This window comes from Convolutriloba macropyga, chromosome 9 (genome assembly GCF_964194025.1).
Source record: "Convolutriloba macropyga chromosome 9, txConMacr16.3, whole genome shotgun sequence".
Taxonomy (NCBI): domain Eukaryota; kingdom Metazoa; phylum Xenacoelomorpha; order Acoela; family Convolutidae; genus Convolutriloba; species Convolutriloba macropyga.
In genome coordinates, this window is record NC_134476.1 from 31,152,237 (window position 1) to 31,170,508 (window position 18,272).

The 18,272-nt window shown below is 38.4% G+C and overlaps 1 protein-coding gene across 1 annotated transcript; it reads left to right on the forward strand.

The window, feature by feature from the left end:
* The first annotated feature begins 1,152 nt into the window (after nt 1-1,152).
* LOC142345332 (uncharacterized) lies at nt 1,153-17,992 on the forward strand. Its single transcript, XM_075397333.1, has 4 exons — nt 1,153-1,286; nt 3,680-3,962; nt 16,002-16,359; nt 16,756-17,992. The coding sequence occupies exons 1-4, from the start codon at nt 1,155-1,157 to the stop codon at nt 17,777-17,779; spliced, it is 1,797 nt and encodes a 598-aa protein (XP_075253448.1). The 5' UTR covers nt 1,153-1,154; the 3' UTR covers nt 17,780-17,992.
* Nucleotides 17,993-18,272: the final 280 nt, after the last annotated feature.

Here is an 18,272-nt window from a genome sequence, read left to right on the forward strand (position 1 = left end):
TATTTAACTGTATCAAATGCTTTTTTGAGATCAATGAACACAGCTTTAGTTTCTGTAATACCATCCTCCTAATCTTGCCTGACTTTTTTGGCCTAAACCCATATTGATTTTTGTTTAGAAGTTTGAATTTTTTCAAAAAACTTAGCATTCTTTTCTGAACCAATTTCTCAATCAGATTTCCTATTGTTGGCAGCAAACTCATTGATCTGTAGTTTTCAGCAACTTTAGGATCTTTTTTTCTATACAGTGGAATAATTACGGCTTTCTTTAAGCAGTTCGGGAAAACGCTGTTTTCAAAACATTTGTTGATCAAATATGTAAGAATCGGGACAATAGCAAACTGTATTTTCTTGAGTATAAAATTGTTGAGTCAATCAAAATCTGAGCTGTTTTTATTTTTCAGGTTTCTGATTGCCACGGATAGCTCTTTTTCGCTGATTTTGTGTAGAAACATGCTATTGACGCTTCTGTTTTTTGTGTTGTTTTTTCCTTCTGTAACCAGTTTAACAGCTAACGTTTTTCCGATGGTGGTGAAAAATTTGTGGAAATTTTTAGTCTCTTCCTGCTGTTTACTGTTTTATATTATTTCTACAACATATTGTTTGGTGCAATTTGCCTACTTTGATAATAACCAAATTTTGCAAAACCAAACTATTGCAGCCCCCTTAAATTTCTGAAATAGTAAACGTAATCGCATGAGAGCTTATTTACGAAAAATTATTTTCAAAATTATCGAAGCAAAATAGAGCGAAACGAAAGAATCATTAGTGACAAATTTTGGTGACACAGCAAATTTGGCCACAACTTATAGACCTTGATAAGAATCATATTAAAGAAGACGTCAATATTTGTTCAAGCTCGCAGCACCTTGACTTTCGTTATCAAAAACAAATTTGACCAGGATGACAACAAAGCAGGCCCAAATTTGTGATGAAATTTAGCTTATTAGGACTTTTCCAGCTTTTAAATAAAAAGCCTTAAACCCACAAAAGACTTTTTCAATTTCTGATGGGCGTATCACCAATATCATCTGTCAGGAAAGTCAAGAAGTTGCAATTTTGACAAGATGTGTCAGATTTTGTCTCAAAAGCATTCTTCTAAAATTTTAACTGAATGTTCCCCTTTTCGTGAAATTATTGTTGCGTTTTCAGGCTATGTTGCTGATGGGGGAAGAAATAGCAAACGAGGAAGATCGACAACAGTTCAATGATGAGATGCTATCAGCCCCTACGCTCATTGCAATTTTCAAGTATCACGGAAAGAACTTCAAATTCAGAACGGGCGTTGTAAGGACCATTCTATGCTGATGCATATTTGCTAAAACTAGTATCACTTATTAGAACAAAAATCACGAACGAAACGTGTTAATATGTCTAAATGAGACCCCCCTGTATGTAAGAAAAATAAATAATACGAATAGAGTTAAATGCGATTAACAGCAGACAATATCTTTTGTTCGTTCGTAGAAAATTAACAAAACTACCCAGGTTGAGGTCCCAGACCGAAAGTCGATATGTCCAGACCGAAATGAACGCACAAGGTGGCGTCGTGCGTTCAAAATTACACGGTCTGGAAAAGAAAATGAACGCACGATAGTCTGGACATATGCAATTTTGAACGCAAGATAGTCTGGACATATGCAATTTTGAACGCACGATAGTCTGGACAAATGCAATTTTGAACGCACGATAGTCTGGACATAAGCAATTTTGAACGCACGAAAGTCTGGACATTGTGATTCGGAGCGCACGAAAATTTTTTGAATGGAAACAAGAATGCCAAAAAGTAATGAGTCGAATTAGTCTGGACATGAACGCACAAGTGAGCGCACGATTTTTCATTTAGAACGCACTAAAGTCTGGTCATATAAGATTTTGAACGCGTGAAAGTCTGGACATAAGCACGTTTGAACGCACGAAAGTCTGGACATAGGTGTTTTTGAACGCACAAATGAGCGCACGATTTTTAATTTGGAACGCACTAAATTCTGGTCATATAAGATTTTGAACGCACGAAAGTCTGGACATAGGGAGTTTTGAACGCACGATGAATGCACGAAAAATTTTGAACGCACGAAAGTCTGGACATAGGCACTTTCCGTCTGGGAGGGTCTGGACATAGACACTTTCCGTCTGGGACGGTCTGGACATATCGACTTTCAGTCTGGCACCTCAACCTGGGTAGGCAGCGTATTTCTGAAGTCTAATTTTCCAATTCGGTTATCTTGGATGCTTTCTTCACGGCAATAAGTTACATTTCAAAATAAAAAGAACTGGGTGGGTATTAACCCAGGTTGAGATAACAGACCAAAAGTCAACATGTCCAGACCCTAACAGGCGGAAAGTGTCTATGTCCAGGCAGTACCAGACAGAAAGCGTCCTATGTCCCGACTTTCGTGCATTCACCAGACTTTCGTGCGATCATGTTCGGACTTTCGTGAGTTCATCAGATCATTTGTATGTTCAAGTCCAGACTTTTGTGCGTCCAAGTTCAGGCTTTTATGTGTTCATGTCCAGACTTTTTGTGCGTTCATCAGACCCTTTGTGCGTTCATGTCCAGACTTCTGTGCTCCAATCAGACCATTTGTGCGTTCATGACTAAACTTTTTGGGGGTTCATTAGACTATTTGTGCGTTCATGTCCAGACTTTTTGTGCGTTCATTAGACCATTTGTGCGTTCATGTCCAGACTTTTTGTGCGTTCATTAGACCATTTGTGCGTTCATGTCCAGACTTTTTGTGCTCCAATCAGACCATTTGTGCGTTCATGTCCAGACTTTTTGTGCGTTCATCAGACCCTTTGTGCGTTCATGTCCAGACTTCTGTGCTCCAATCAGACCATTTGTGCGTTCATGACTAAACTTTTTGGGGGTTCATTAGACTATTTGTGCGTTCATGTCCAGACTTTTTGTGCGTTCATTAGACCATTTGTGCGTTCATGTCCAGACTTTTTGTGCGTTCATTAGACCATTTGTACGTTCATGTCCAGACTTTTCGTGCGTTCATCAAACCATTTGTGTGTTCATGTCCAGAGTTTTTGTGCGTTCATTAGACCTTTTGTGCGTTCATGTCCAGACTTTTTGTGCGTTCATCAAACCATTTGTGCGTTCATGTCCAGACTTTTTGTGCGTTCATCAAACCATTTGTGTGTTCATGTCCAGACTTTTTTGCGTTCATTAGACCATTTGTGCGTTCATGTCCAGACTTTTTGTGCTCCAATCAGACCATTTGTGCGTTCATGTCCAGACTTTTTGTGAGTTCGTCAGACCCTTTGTGCGTTCATGTCCAGACTTCTGTGCTCCAATCAGACCATTTGTGCGTTCACGACTAAACTTTTTGGGGGTTCATTATACTATTTGTGCGTTCATGTCCAGACTTTTTTGTAAAAATCTAAAAATGTGAGAATTTAGCTTTCTTGCGATTAAATCCCCGACTTTTTCGTTCAAGATCTAAGATTCGTACTACTGGCAATTTGCAAGACTTTGAGAGGGATTTGCATCTTGCACAATCTTGTCAAAGACCCGAATTGTCATGAACTTTTGACAACTCACTCAGTTCTTGATTTTATCGACTGACACAGTATAAATCTTGTGAAATAATAGACATAAAAATTATCGTCTATTGATCTCAAGTTTTCTCTTAACATCCAGTCAAATATGCATCAAAAATTGCACAAACAAGAGCGTGAACCGAAACAGCGTTAATCCCTTTGACCTCATGAAAGTTTTCTCCATCGCGTTTGGTCCAGCTGTCAGGACACAGCTCGATATTATGTATCCAGACAAAGATGCTAAGATGTGTATAATCGATGCGATAGAACTGTTTTTCTACCTTCTCTACCTCACTTGTCAGTCATTCTACCCCGGACCAGCGCCCACAAGCGATGTTCTGCTCGCTGGTGACGACCCCCTTAAAAGCGCCACCGGGTATCTCAACGACTACTTCAGATCTGTCGAACAAGAAATAGGAAAATTTCCACAGTGAACAAAATTTCTTCCAGTTGAGTGTTGTGTAACTGAGAAATTGGAATGTGGTTTTCGTTTTGCGTAGAGCCTGGTAAATTGAAAACTTTTTGGAAGATTTTACAAATTTTACATCGCATTGTTTTCTGGTAAGACACTTGTAATGGGTTGCATCTTGAGATCTGATGAGGCAACCCGGGTCAAGGTTTTTTGGTTAATTTTTATAAGAAATGCGGTGAATGCGGTGGAAAAAAATAATTCACCGCATTTCACCGCAATTCTTACAAAAATTCACCGCATTTGTTTTCCAACGTTTAATAATCAGATAAATTCTTTTAGCCAGATCGTACACGAAACAATATTCCACACATTTTAACATCCTACGTGATAAAAATTTGTGATAGCATATCTTATAATATAAAAATTCCTCCTTTCAAAGCATTTATTTGACAGATTAGCAGGCGTTTGCGTCATCTACGGGCTATTTGTTGAATCACACTTTAAGGTCAATGCATCAACAGAACATTTGACAATGGAAGCAAACGATCATTATCGGAAAAACTGTAATTTTTCTGCAAAAATCAGCATCGGCTACCAAGTGGGAGATGCATTTGATAACCATTGATTTTGTATTCAGTAAAGTTTCAAAATCTATGAAAATTGATGTAATGTCAGTGTTTTTTTTCAAATACCAACAATCAATATCAACATTTACAGGATAAAATCACAAGTAGTTAATAAATTTGAAAATTTTACTGTTAGGTTTTGTAAATGTCAGAAATAATTGATTGGCTAACTCAACAGCTGGAAAAGCGTATTTCCATTTTGCGTATTGTACGTAAATTTTGACCACCATTAATTATTACCTGGCGACGAGTTTAAATTTCCGATTATAAATATCTTCTTTTTCGGAAAAACTTACAAGCACCCTTTTTGAAGCTTTCAATAGATATTCTCTTTTCAGAACAGTAAAATTTTAACACAAAGAAAACAAACAAAACCCAAAAATTATTGATCATTTATTTTAGACGTAATTTAAGATTAGTATAAAACTAAGGTGCCAACATTTTTTAATCATTTATGCAATTGTAATGATTTTACAATGAACAAAATGATTAAATTTCAACATGCATGGCAACTGCTAAAGTTAACCCATTTATTTGCAACAAAGCTAATATTTTTGATAGTCTAGGTACATATTTCTACCGTAATGTTTCAAAGTAGGAAAGCTTGCTGGTAAGAATGATTTCACGATTAAACATCCCAATTAGACCATCTAAACTACTGACAAACATTAATTAATGAATCGGGAACTAACAAGGCGGCTCGCTAATGTGCGTTCGCACATGATGTTCCCACCCGAGCTCATCTACATTTTTGACTAAATTGTCAACCAAATGAAGAGATAAGAAAAAAGATATTTGAGTTTAAAACAATCGTTACGCAATCTAACCACAAATTGAATTACATAATGCCATGCCTCACTACAGCGCCAACGAGATCTGACATTAAAGAGACTAAGAGACAAAAAAAAACAAAAAAACAGAATTAGCACAAACAAAAATTTCGCGGCAAAAACGGAATATCTAAATTTAAAAGCACCTAGTAACAACGTCAAAGTGCAGTCAGGTAAAACCTTAACTACACAAGTATACTTTTTTTCTAACAACACGGCAGCTGGAAAATTTTCTTAATGAGACTGGGTAACAAGTCGACAAAAAGAACGAACAGTGAGGCGAAACCTAAAAAAATATTCAACATTTTTTACACCAAGAAATTTCAAAAATCTTAAAAAGCATCAGCTTTTAACTAAATAATCCTTAATAAAATAGTAAAAACTCAATACAAAACCGAAAAGACTTGTCTTTGGTTAGACTAAGCCATAGAAGCGAACTAAAGAGAAACTCAAAAAATTACAAACGATTTGCGAAAACACAAACTATTGCTACCATTAAAGTCATTAATTATCATCTGAATATTATGTATTTTTAATTCAATTTTTTGATTCTACTGATTCAACTGAAGGATTTAAATTGAGGGATTAAAAAAGTTTACTTGCACCTTATTTGAAAACCATTGAGATCTGTTATTACGCGATTGTTCTGAAAGAAGAAAAAAAACACAAAAATTGGCCACTCAATAAACGTTCAGAAAAACGCATATTGTCCAAAAAACGCATATAACAAGACAAACATTTTGACAAATAACATCAATAGATAAGTTATCTCTTGAAATACAAGAAAATGGATGGGACCTCTCATTGATGAAAATAAGTTACAATTCGACGAAAAGAACAACGAAAACTGAAAAGTTTGAAAAAAACATCAATATGATTATCATAAATTTTAAGAGTATTCGCTATAAACTGACTGCTTAGAGTAACATCATTCATTCAATGCTCAATTAGAAGCCTATGAGAACTGTCATCATCTTAGGGCTACCTAAAGAACAAAAACAGCAAATTATAGAAAAAATTGAACGCGAGAAGTGTCGAAGGCATAAGAAAAATGAACAACTTTTCACTAAAAACTCTTCTATTTTCAATCAATTTTCAACAAACATAAACAAATACATTAGACCAACGAAATTTTCGAGAAAACACGTTTATCAACGCAATTAATTTCATTAGCCTTCAACGCAAGCCAGTAAATACGCTAAATTATGCCTCGACGGGACAAAGTTTTTTTAACAATCATATTTCATCAATAAGACCTTACAACAAGTTATTGACTATGAAAACGACAACAGAGACAGGCAAAAACGAAAAATTCAGTAGAAAATTGCCAGAAGAATATGTCGAAACAGTTCAAATCAAAAGCTCTTCTCTAAAAACTTTATCTATGATCCATTGAACTTTATCCCTAAAACAGCGGGGACCACAAGCAGTAGGATGATGTGATAAGATTTCAAAAGGATCCAAAAATAAAATAAAGTACGCAAAAATTAAAAAAGAATTATGAAATCTCGTGGCATTGAAGTTTTAAAACTAATAGGTAGAAGATAAAACCGCTAACCAGATTAATTTTGGCTGCAGTAGAACGGAAAAAAATTCCGCTAGTACTGTCATTGGCCAACAGTTCAAGACAAAAGTTTAGAATTGATTAATATTCAAAAAATATTCGAAAAATTATTTTTAACTCGTAACAGACACTAAACTCAAAATCTTTCAACGGAGCTCAATATCTACGCTCAGATATAACGCAATGGGAGTAAAAAGATGTTTGCTACGCATAGATAAGTAACATGACATCACAATAAGTCTTATGACTGTGAAAACAATAACAAAAACAGGCAAAAACCAAAATTCGAAAAAAAAAGCGAGAAGAAAGTGTCGAAGCCAATTAAACCATTAGCTTTTCTCTGAAAACTTCATCTGTGATCCACTGAACGTCCTCTTGAAGCCAATGCGATTAAAATACTATTTGAATAATGTGTATAATGTTTGGATAATGTGATAATTGTTCAAAAGTAACCAATAATAAAGAAAATATCCAAAAAAAATTTTTTAAAAATTGAAATCTTGTGTCATTGAAGTCATATAACCAATAGTTAGAAGACAAAACCGCTAACCAGATTAAATTTAGTTGCAGTAGGAAGGAAGATGGTGCTGTCACTCCTGGATTGACTCAAAGTTCACGATAATAACTTTTATTCTTTAATGTTCAAAAAAAATCGAAAAGTTCTTTTTAGGTCTTAACAGCCATTATCTGTCCCCTCAAAGCACTAGATATGTTCACTTAATTCTCACTGTGCAACATTATTCACTGTTAGTCAACGAATTCATGCCATAGGACTTCAAAAAAATAGTAAAAACCACAAAAAGAGTTTCAAAATTTCATTTTAAATTACGAAAACTTAGAATCGAAGCCAAAAAAAATGAGCAATTCCTTGAAAATGATGTTTTTTGTTCGTTGGGCTTAATTTGACTGTAAAGGAGGTTTTTCATTAATAGTACTTTGATACAAAAACTGACTTGTCTCTAGGTGACGTAAAAAAAGCAGAAAAGAAAAAAGTTGTATAAAAAATAGCTCTCAAATAGAATTCGATTTTTTTTATAGTGAACTTCCCAATGAGAACAAAACTAGTCTTTTTTATGGCCCTTAGTCTATTAGGAACAAAAAATTGGTCCATTTGTGGCGTGAAATTTAATTTTGAAATACTAAAAATTATAGAAAATATTTTAATTTGGAGAAAAATTACACTAAAAGTGAACAAATATCGCGTGTTCACACAAAAACTCCTCGAAAAAACGAAAATAAAAGTATCTTTTTATTTTTGAATTCTACGCTGGACCAGCTTTTTAATGATACCACTCACATTTCTCTACGACGAATATATCGATCGGCCAAAATTGACTGAACAAGAAAAAGCATTTGAGTATATAGTTCCTCCAACACAGGCTATTAAACAAAATTTTGGAAATTATATTTAACCGTAATTTATTACATTTTAACCGCTATTTAATGCCCCAAATATTTGAATTTTGAATACCAAAACATTATGTAAAAACAAAACTAAACCTTTCGATCCACTTTTTGTTGATATGATTTTGAGTTATCTTCTACTCAGTAGAATTTTCTACTTTTCTTGGAAAAAATATTTGTTCATTATCAGTGTTCTCGCATCGACAAATTTTAAACTTAAGCAAAATTAAAATCTTAAGAAGAAAATCAAACCAAAACAGTTTTTAGGATAACTAAAATAGTGAATCATAACTAATGTGTTATCTGAGCAAAAATTCTAATGACATAATCTTTGAATTGTAGGGCACTTCTCAGGTGCAAATTTGCACCTAAGAAATGCCCTACAATTGAAACTGTCTTCCTCAATTTTAGGGTCATGGGTTTCAAAATTTTCACAAGTTTTCAATATAATTTAAAAAATTCATACAATTCAATAATAGATGCGATTGTTTAAAGTTGTCGACTTTTGATGTTTAAAAGGCTTCAATATTCCTTTAATGCATGAAAAAACACTTATTTAAAACTGTAAATGCCCTTAGCTGCCTACCTCCAGTATTCGCTTTCAAAACATTAAGTTATCTTGCTTTTTTGTACCCGGGGCACCACACCTTAGTAATCATACTAAGATCATATATGATACCATACAAATCATAGACTATATCTTAGTATGATCTTAATAAGATTTCCATTTTTTCATATATGACTTTGTATGATTTTTAAGAAATCATAAATGATGTTTGTATTAAAATCAAGAAACCATAAGCAATAACGTTCGCTGAAACATCGAACAAGCATATATGATTTTTCAATGAGTACTAAGAAATCATGTACGGTCTTAGTATGATTTTTAAGAAATATTCGAGCCTTGTATCCGACAATAAACTCGCATGTAACAAAACGGAAGAGGGGAATTCTTTATTCAACAATTACGAATCGAATAAGATTCAAGAAACGGCTTTTTATGCCAACTATAGCTTGTGTACATAACATACGACACATAAGAAGTTCACTTAACAACGTTAACAAAAGTTATTCAAAGTAACACTAGCGGCAAAAAGGCTAGACACTACCTGTTAGCCTTTTGCTAGCCAATATCGGTCGATTCAGTTCATGTATGACGTAATTTGGCCTTGCATTGGCCTTAAAATTGAACCATTCAAAGCGTTTTGATACTCTAATAATTTTATGTCTAAGTCATCTTAGTCTAATTCGGACTGGTTCGGCCCAAAACTGCTCTCTAACAGTCCGTTGCTCAAGTTACATGTATTAGAATACTGATTTTGCTTTGCCAATTTGGTCGTAGTCGGGGGCTCGAACCAGCGACCCTTCGATTCGGAGTCCAGTGCGTTACCGTCTGCGCTATGCCGCCTTGATTGCTTGCTATTCAATTGAAATATATACGCTTACACGCTTACAAACATACGCTGCTTAGTTTATATATATACGCTTACTTTGCATTCGCAACATCCTCCGGCCCCGAAAGTGTTGTTTCTAAAGCAGGTATTAGTTTTACAACCGGTCGGATATACTTACCAGCATTTGTCCTTATCTCAGCCGAACGGGCAATGCCATCGCTGCCATAACGGAGGTTTTCAATGCGACCCATGGGAAAGTGTCCACGGGGGCTCAATTCGTCGGCCACCCATACAAGATCCCCAGATTTAAGCTCTGTGTTTGCCGGTTTGGACCATTTACTGCGACGATTCAGGTTTGGGACATATTCAGCTAGCCACCTTTTCCAAATTGAGTCCGCGTAGCACTGAGCTCGCACGTATCTCTTGCGGTGGTCGAAGTCCTCTTCTGACAAAAGCGAAGGCACAGTGCTTGACCTGTTTCCGAGAAGGAAGTGATTAGGTGTTATGGCATCAAGTTCCGTAGGTTCAGAGCTTACAGGGGTAAGTGCCCTGTTATTTAAAATTGATTCAACTAAACAGAATGTCGTTTGTAAGACTCGTCAGTAAGACGTCGGTTGCCAAGAACTGCATAGAAAGTGCGTTTAACACTCCTCACCATTCGTTACCACGAGCCACCATGATGTGGGGCAGATGGTGGATTGAAGTGCCACAAGATTCCCCTTTCAGACATTTGACTCGCAATGAATTTTTGATTCCAACTCTGTATACACAATGATAGTTCCTTCTCGGTAGCAATAAAAATGGTTCCATTATCCGACCAAAGGAGGCGGGGTTTTCCTCTCCGAGCAATGAACCTTTCAATTCCCATAACGCAGGAATTCATGTTCATCGATGGCACAACCTCAATATGCAAGGCGCGTGTTGTGAGGCACGGAAACCCCGTGCCTCACAACACGCGCAAAGGAAACCCCAACGCTTTTCACTTGAGCGTTTCACTGATACATAAAATGGGCCGAAATAATCCATTCCCGTATTGAAGAAGGGAGGGGAACCACAGGAAAGACGTTCGGCCGGTAAGTCGGCCATCATTGACTGAACGGACTTTTTGCTACGCTTATGGCATAATACGCAGATAAATTTGACAGATCGTAATGCGGAACGCAATTTCAGGACTGCGTAGCGTCGTTGTATGCAAGCTCGCAAAAAGTCAATGCCCTCGTGGTGGTTAACTAAATGCTCTTTTTTCAGAAAGAGCCTTACAGCGGGGTGACGGCTATCAAGTATGATGGGGTGTTTGATGTCATAGTCGGCTTCAACTAATAGTTTGATGCGGCCACTAGATCTGATCAGAGCATTGGCACCAATGAAAGGGGTATACGGTGAGATTGGGTTTTTTCTGATAAGGTGCTTTTCATCCAGAAGTTGTTTTTTCTCGAACGGGAATGATTCAGATTGAACGAGGAACTGAAGTTTTGCTTCAGCAACCTGGGGATCATCGGGCCTAAGAATTGAAGCATCTGATGACCGGAAATGGGCGTGCTTCGGGAGGATGCGGAGGAGATAAGCGGTTATCCTAACTAGTTCAAGGTAGGAGCTAAATTTTTTGTAATCGAACAGTTTTTCTTCGTAGGAAACGTTGCTCGCAAGACTGCTTTCTTGTTTTTGAACCGGATCGCCCAAGGGACTGGTTAACGGTTTTTTCAGATTGCCTAATATCTCGTTATTTGGCTGGAAAGCAAAATCTGACGTAAACAGGAAAATTGGACCTTTCAACCAGCTACTGGCACACAGGCCATCGGCTGACATTCCCCTTGTACCAGCGTCCGCGGGATTGTCTGTCGATGGTACATGAAACCATTGGTCGACTGTTGTGGACTCCAATATTTCCGAAACCCTATTGGCAACAAAGATGGGCTGTTTATCGAAGGATCTCAGCCACTGAAGCACAGTCGTGCTATCTGTCCACATGAACGTTTTACTAAGAGGTATTGTTAAAGCTTTATATATGTCTACTTTTAGGCGCGTTGCTAGGAGGGCTGCTTGAAGTTCGAGTTTGGGTACGGTCAAACATTTCATGGGTGCAACTCTTGCTTTTCCTAAAATAAAGGCAATTTCGGTATGCGTAGTGGGTCCTGACCTTACTTTTGATCTCAGGAAGGCAACAGCGCTGAAGACTTCCTGGGAACTATCCCCGAAAACATGAAGCTCGGTTGAGTCGAACTCGCCAGAGAAAAAACTCCTAGCGACTGTTAGGTTTCCTAATTTGGGTAAATCTGAACTCCATGCACTGAACCTAACAATGATGTCATCGGGCAGCACCTTGTCCCAGTCTTGACCACTCAACCTCCATATATCTTTCAGCAACAGTCGGGCGGTAACTGTGAAGGGGGCTACTAACCCAATTGGGTCAAAGACTTTTGAAACTAAACTAAGTACTAGGCGTTGAGTTACGTTTTTGTTGTCCACGTACTTCGTTCCACGGCTGACAACTAGTGTGTCTTTTTTGTGGTCCCATTTCAGACCCAATACGTGTGATGAGGCTTCTTCCTCAGAACATCCAATAACTTTTGGCTCTTCTTGGTCATTGGTTTTGAAGCTGTTGTCGAGTTCATCGAGCAGGTGTGGAACGCTGCTTAAAAACTTTGTTAATTTAAATCCTCCCAACATAAGTAGTTCTACGAGTTCCTTGGCTCTCTTCAGTGCTTTCTCTGGTTCGTCTAAGGAGTCGAGGTAGTCGTCCATATAAAACTTCTCCAACACAGCTTGCGATGCATCTGGGTACTGACGGCTATTGTCCTTGGCTGTTCGTTGGAGGGCATAATTCGCGCATGTGGGCGAGTCTTTCGCACCAAAGATATGCCTGGTGTACTGATATACCATCACATCAGTTGATGGATCCTCCCGCCACAAAAATGTAAGGCACGGTTGATCCTGAGGAAGCACTCCAACCTGGAGGAACATGCCTTCTATATCAGCAGAGACTGCGTACTTATACTGGCGGAAGCTGCGTACTGATACTGAATCAAACGCTGAAGTAAATCAGGACCTGTCAACAATGATTTATTTAATGATGTTCCATGAAATTTTGCCGCACCATTTAACACCCTTCTCATCTTGTTTGGCTTATTGGGATTAACGACGGGGTGATGAGGCAAGTACCATTTGCGTTTAGACCGTTCACTGGGATCTTTAGAGTTAAGCACTTGAACCACATAGCCTTTGTCTACGTCGTCCTTAATGCTCTTTTCGTACTTCACTCGGAGGTCTTGGTCCCTGAAAAGTCTTTTTTCAAGGGTCTTCAGTTGAACGAGTGCTGAGTAGTAGTTATTCGGTAAATGAAGGTTGTCTTTTGACCACAGCATAACAACTTGATACCGTTTTCCGTCATTAAAACTTGTCTTTTCTAGTTTTTCAACTGCTCTACGGTCTGAAGAAGACCTGGGGTCAACCTATTTTACAGCTCCGTATAACTCCATGTCATACCAGGACTTCAGTTGTTCGGCTAGATCTGTTTCCGGTTCAGTAACAATTTAAAAACAGGAGGATATGAAACTAGAAGTGGCAGGCAGAGGTCCACTTAGAACCCAACCAATTGGAAGACGGACAGCAACGGGCACACATTTTGAATCGCTTTCAAAATATTCGATAGGTCGGATTGCATGGTAAACGTCTTGGCCTAGAATCATTTCGACATTTGAGTAACTGTACTGAACGGGATCTAGCACACTTAGATATGTTTCCTGTAGTTGAGGTACATTGATAATATCAGAACCAACATTTAGCGTGTCTCTTATGTATGGACTTCCGTCGAAATTTTCACAGGTGTTATCACCTAATGGTTTAACTGTCACGTCTGTAATAAGTGTATCAATAAATTGTTTTGCATTTTTTCCGCAAACAGTCAGTTTAAGAGGTGAACCTTCCAAATTGAGGTGAACCAACGTTGACCCGGCCTCTGACTGCCAAAGTCACACTCTGCAACACTGAACCACTAGCAGTGCTCCACATAACACTATCACCAACGTTGACCCGGCCTCTGACTGCCAAAGTCACTCTACGCAACACTGAACCACTAGCAGTGCTCCACAGAACACTATCACCAACGTTGACCCGGCCTCTGACTGCCAAAGTCACTCTACGGGACACTGAAACACTAGCAGTGCTCCACGGAACACTATCACCAACGTTGACCCGGCCTCTGACTGCCAAAGTCACACTACGCAACACTGAACCACTAGCAGTGCTCCACAGAACACTATCACCAACGTTGACCCGGCCTCTGACTGCCAAAGTCACTCTATGCAACACTGAACCACTAGTAGTGCTCCACAGAACACTATCACCAACGTTGAGCCGGCCCCTGACCGATAGAAGTCGATGTAAGAACGAAAAATTGTCGTCCTGGTTTTTTCTCACGTGGTGGACCAAATATTCGATCCTTGTATCCGACAATAAACTCGAATGTAACAAAACGGAAGACGGGAAATCTTTATTCAACAATTACGAATCGAATAAGATTCAAGAAACGGCTTTTTATGCCAACTATAGCTTGTGTACATAACATACGACACATAAGAAGTTCACTTAACAACGTTAACAAAAGTTATTCAAAGTAACACTAGCGGCAAAAAGGCTAGACACTACCTGTTAGCCTTTTGCTAGCCAATATCGGTCGATTCAGTTCATGTATGACGTAATTTGGCCTTGCATTGGCCTTAAAATTGAACCATTCAAAGCGTTTTGATACTCTTATAATTTTATATCTAAGTCATCTTAGTCTAAATTCGGCTGGTTCGGCCCAAAACCGCTCTCTAACAGTCCGTTGCTCAAGGTACATGTATTAGAATACTGATTTTGCTTTGCCAATTTGGTCGTAGTCGGGGGCTCGAACCAGCGACCCTTCGATTCGGAGTCCAGTGCGTTACCGTCTGCGCTATGCCGCCTTGATTGCTTGCTATTCAATTGAAATATATTCGCTTACACGCTTACAAACATACGCTGCTTAGTTTATATATATACGCTTACTTTGCATTCGCAACAAGAAATATGATGAATGTGTCCAGATTTTTTCGTGATGCCTCTTACTATCTCTAACTGCAAGAAAAACTTTCCGCACTTTAGGCGAGTTTGCCTTTGCAGCCCAAGAAAAAAACAGAGGCTCTGATAGCTAAAAAGACACAAACAGGTAAAAAACAAAATGTAGCACCATAACAACAAAATGTGGCAACAAAACATATAAAAGCAAGGAGGACATACATAATGGGAAAGTTGGAAAAATTGGGTTCATTATTAAGCAGCTATCAAACTCTTCTTCCAAAAAATAATACCTTCAGCCCAACCCTAGTCATGCATATTTTTCTGGGACCACTTTATGTGTTGTTGTATAAACAGGAAAATAGCCGCCTAAAATTTCAATTACTAAAAGAGGTGAAATTTTGAAAGAAAAACATTCAATCAATTTTAACACTATAAATTATGTTGAAAAAAAATATTAAATTAACATCAGTCCACAATAGACAAGGCTCATTGAGAACTTTCCATATTAAATTTTTTTTCTATTCCCTTGAATCATTACCACGGTTTTGTCACAAACTAATAATGAAAGCTGAACTTAGTTCTGGCTTCCAACAGTTATTCCTGTAATTTACAAGGAAATCCATTTCTATCTTTGAATGACAACTGAGAAATCATACAATTAATATAACTTTAGGATATATAAGGAAGCATATGTCATTTCTCCAGTATTTCTTTATCCGGGTTGAAAGCTTCAATTATTGAAAAGAAGGGAAACGGCGTAAAAATGTTTTGTATTTCATATTTTAAATAATTGGGTAAAACTATTGGAAAGAAAAGTTAATATCAAATAAAAATAAATAATTTTTAAAAAAAGAATTAATTTAAAATAAAAAAGAAATTAATTTGATTCAGTTAGAATAATTCATCAAAGGACAATCGAACGGTGTTCCATGGAGAAATTTATCTCCAACTTTAAACGGTGGAATAAGAACTATAAGTCTAAAAAGGAACCCGTTTTAAGTAAATAAGGTTGAATTTTGTCATGTCCACTCTTCCGCTTTTTTATACATTTTTTAGCTTTAAAATTTGGGGAAAGCCGTTATCTGATCCGGGTGTAATCATCAGACAGGAATGAGAAATTTAAGGAATTTAAGATTTTAATATTTTAAGTTAGCTAAACTTCACTGGTGGAAAACTGGTGCTGAATTAGGTCCAAGAACAAACTACAGAAAGTGGCAGAGGTTTAGAAAGAAGCACAGAGATGATAAGGATCGCAAACGTCCAGATGAATGGGGTCCCTACACACCCTGGTTCAAAAATAAACTACTTCGAGGCCCCGAAGACAAGGCAGAATCTTTTAACGATGTCATTATTGAAGCTAATGATGATGATAAACCCAAAAGAGCTCCAGTGAAACCCCCTCGAATGATGATCGACTGTAATAATCGAAAGGAAACGCGTGGGAGGAAACTTGCGAAGTCTTTCAAGAGATTTGGTCGAGCTATAGGATTTAGAAGACCGGTAAAGTTTGCGTGGGATGTTGGTGACGAAGGAGATTTGAAAAGGTACCGAACTTCCCGTTTCCGTTCCTTTTTGCTCCAAATAAATTTTGGTTCAGTTTTAACTGGTACGTGTTAGAAATTGTTCGTGAACTTGTATGCGTGTGTGTGTGTGTGTGTGTGTGTGTGTGTGTGTGTGTGTGTGTGTGTGTGTGTGTGTGTGTGTGTGTGTGTGTGTGAGTGTGAGTGTGTGTGTGTGTGTGTGTGAGTGAGTGTGTGTGTGTGTGTGTGTATGTATGTGTGTGTGTGTGTGTGAGTGTGTGTGTGTGTGTCAGTGATGTGACGTGATGTGATATGGTGTGGTGTGCTTGTGAAATGTTTTGTTTTGGACCCTGAAAAATGATAAACTGGAGGAATCGCTTAAGATCTAAATTTCGCCAGAGGAAACGGGAACTACCCTAGGTCTGCAACAATGGGGTCATTGAATTCTATTGGCTCTGATGACAGTTCAAGTTGGGAAACTGACGACAGTGATGAGAGCTCGTCAAGTGACGAGAGCACCTCAAGTGACGATGATGAAACCACCCTTCAAGGAGAACCCGAATCACCTGACATTATGGAATCCGACTCGGAACAAAGACAAGCATTGATCGAAGCTGCAAAAAGTGACGCATTTCTTCAATTTCAATCGCAAAGGCAAGGCTCATCGCGTTCAGGTCTTCCTCAACCTGAAAATGACACTGTTGACGCTGTTCAAAGACAAGCTGCTCCGGATCCAGTGACAACCCCAGATCAAGTTTCAGAAGCGACATCAACGTTAGCTCTCAACTCTGAAGCTACGGTGCAAACGGATACTGCAGAAACAGCTGGGCAAGTGGTGCCAGCGACATCGCAATCATCTCAACGTCGGAATCGTTGGCAGCATGGAATGGCATCACCGCCACCTAGATACCAAAAGACAGCTAGAATGGCTTTGCTGTCAAGAGATCCGTTGTACTTCACAAAAATTGCGATCACAGATAAAGACGGCAATGTTCTATCTGAGAACTATCGCTATCCAAAAGGGGTACACTACACAATCCGTGGTCGTCGCGAGGTTCGCTTTCGAAAAGAAACTGACGAAGACCTGGATCCCGAATACTTTGACCATCGGATCTGGGAGAGGACCGGTCAGATTGCAGGCCAGACCCACAAAGTGCAACCAAGACCTGCTTCAACACCTGAAACAGTCGCTGGTGCAAATTCCACAGTGCCTGGAGTTGATGGTAATCAAAATTCTTTGGCGACGGCAAATTCCAGATATGATCTCGGACCTGCTCCAATACCAGGACCGAGAGCTGTTGCTAATTTGAATTCAACTGTACCTGTAGTTGATAGTAATCAGAACTCGCTATTATCTGAGGGTGTAGCACCTTCTGGATACAATCCTGGAGCCACTCCGCCACCCCCAAAGCCACCGCGGCGAAGACTCCATTCCTCTCCATAACCTAGACGTCTGATGGCGTATGCAGTTCTCGCTATCAGTTAAAGTGAATTAACCACGCTATCTATACGATCTAAGTCACATGTGGACAAGGCTGAATCTTGATTGTTCAACTAATCAACCAAGTTGATTTTCTGCCACACTGTTTTCACTCAGAAGCCTACTGGAAACTATTGTTACAAAGAAAAACAGAGTTCATTTTATATTTGTCTCAAACCCATTTTTCTTCAATATCAAACTCAGAGAAGCTTCTAAAATCATAAATTATTTGATAAATAGGATTTTTTTCCGTTTGTGCCTCCACCCTCAGTACGTTATGCGCCCCCAGTTACAGAGCACGTGCCATTACATAGTAAATTATTAGGTTAAAATATGGCACTTGCGTCTGGGAGGTGCAAATAATATGGGCCCACTAAGCTGAAGGGCACAAACGGAAAAGATCCGAAAAATCATTGAAAAATTATTACTTCTGAATGAGTTGTAACGAAAGCAAAAT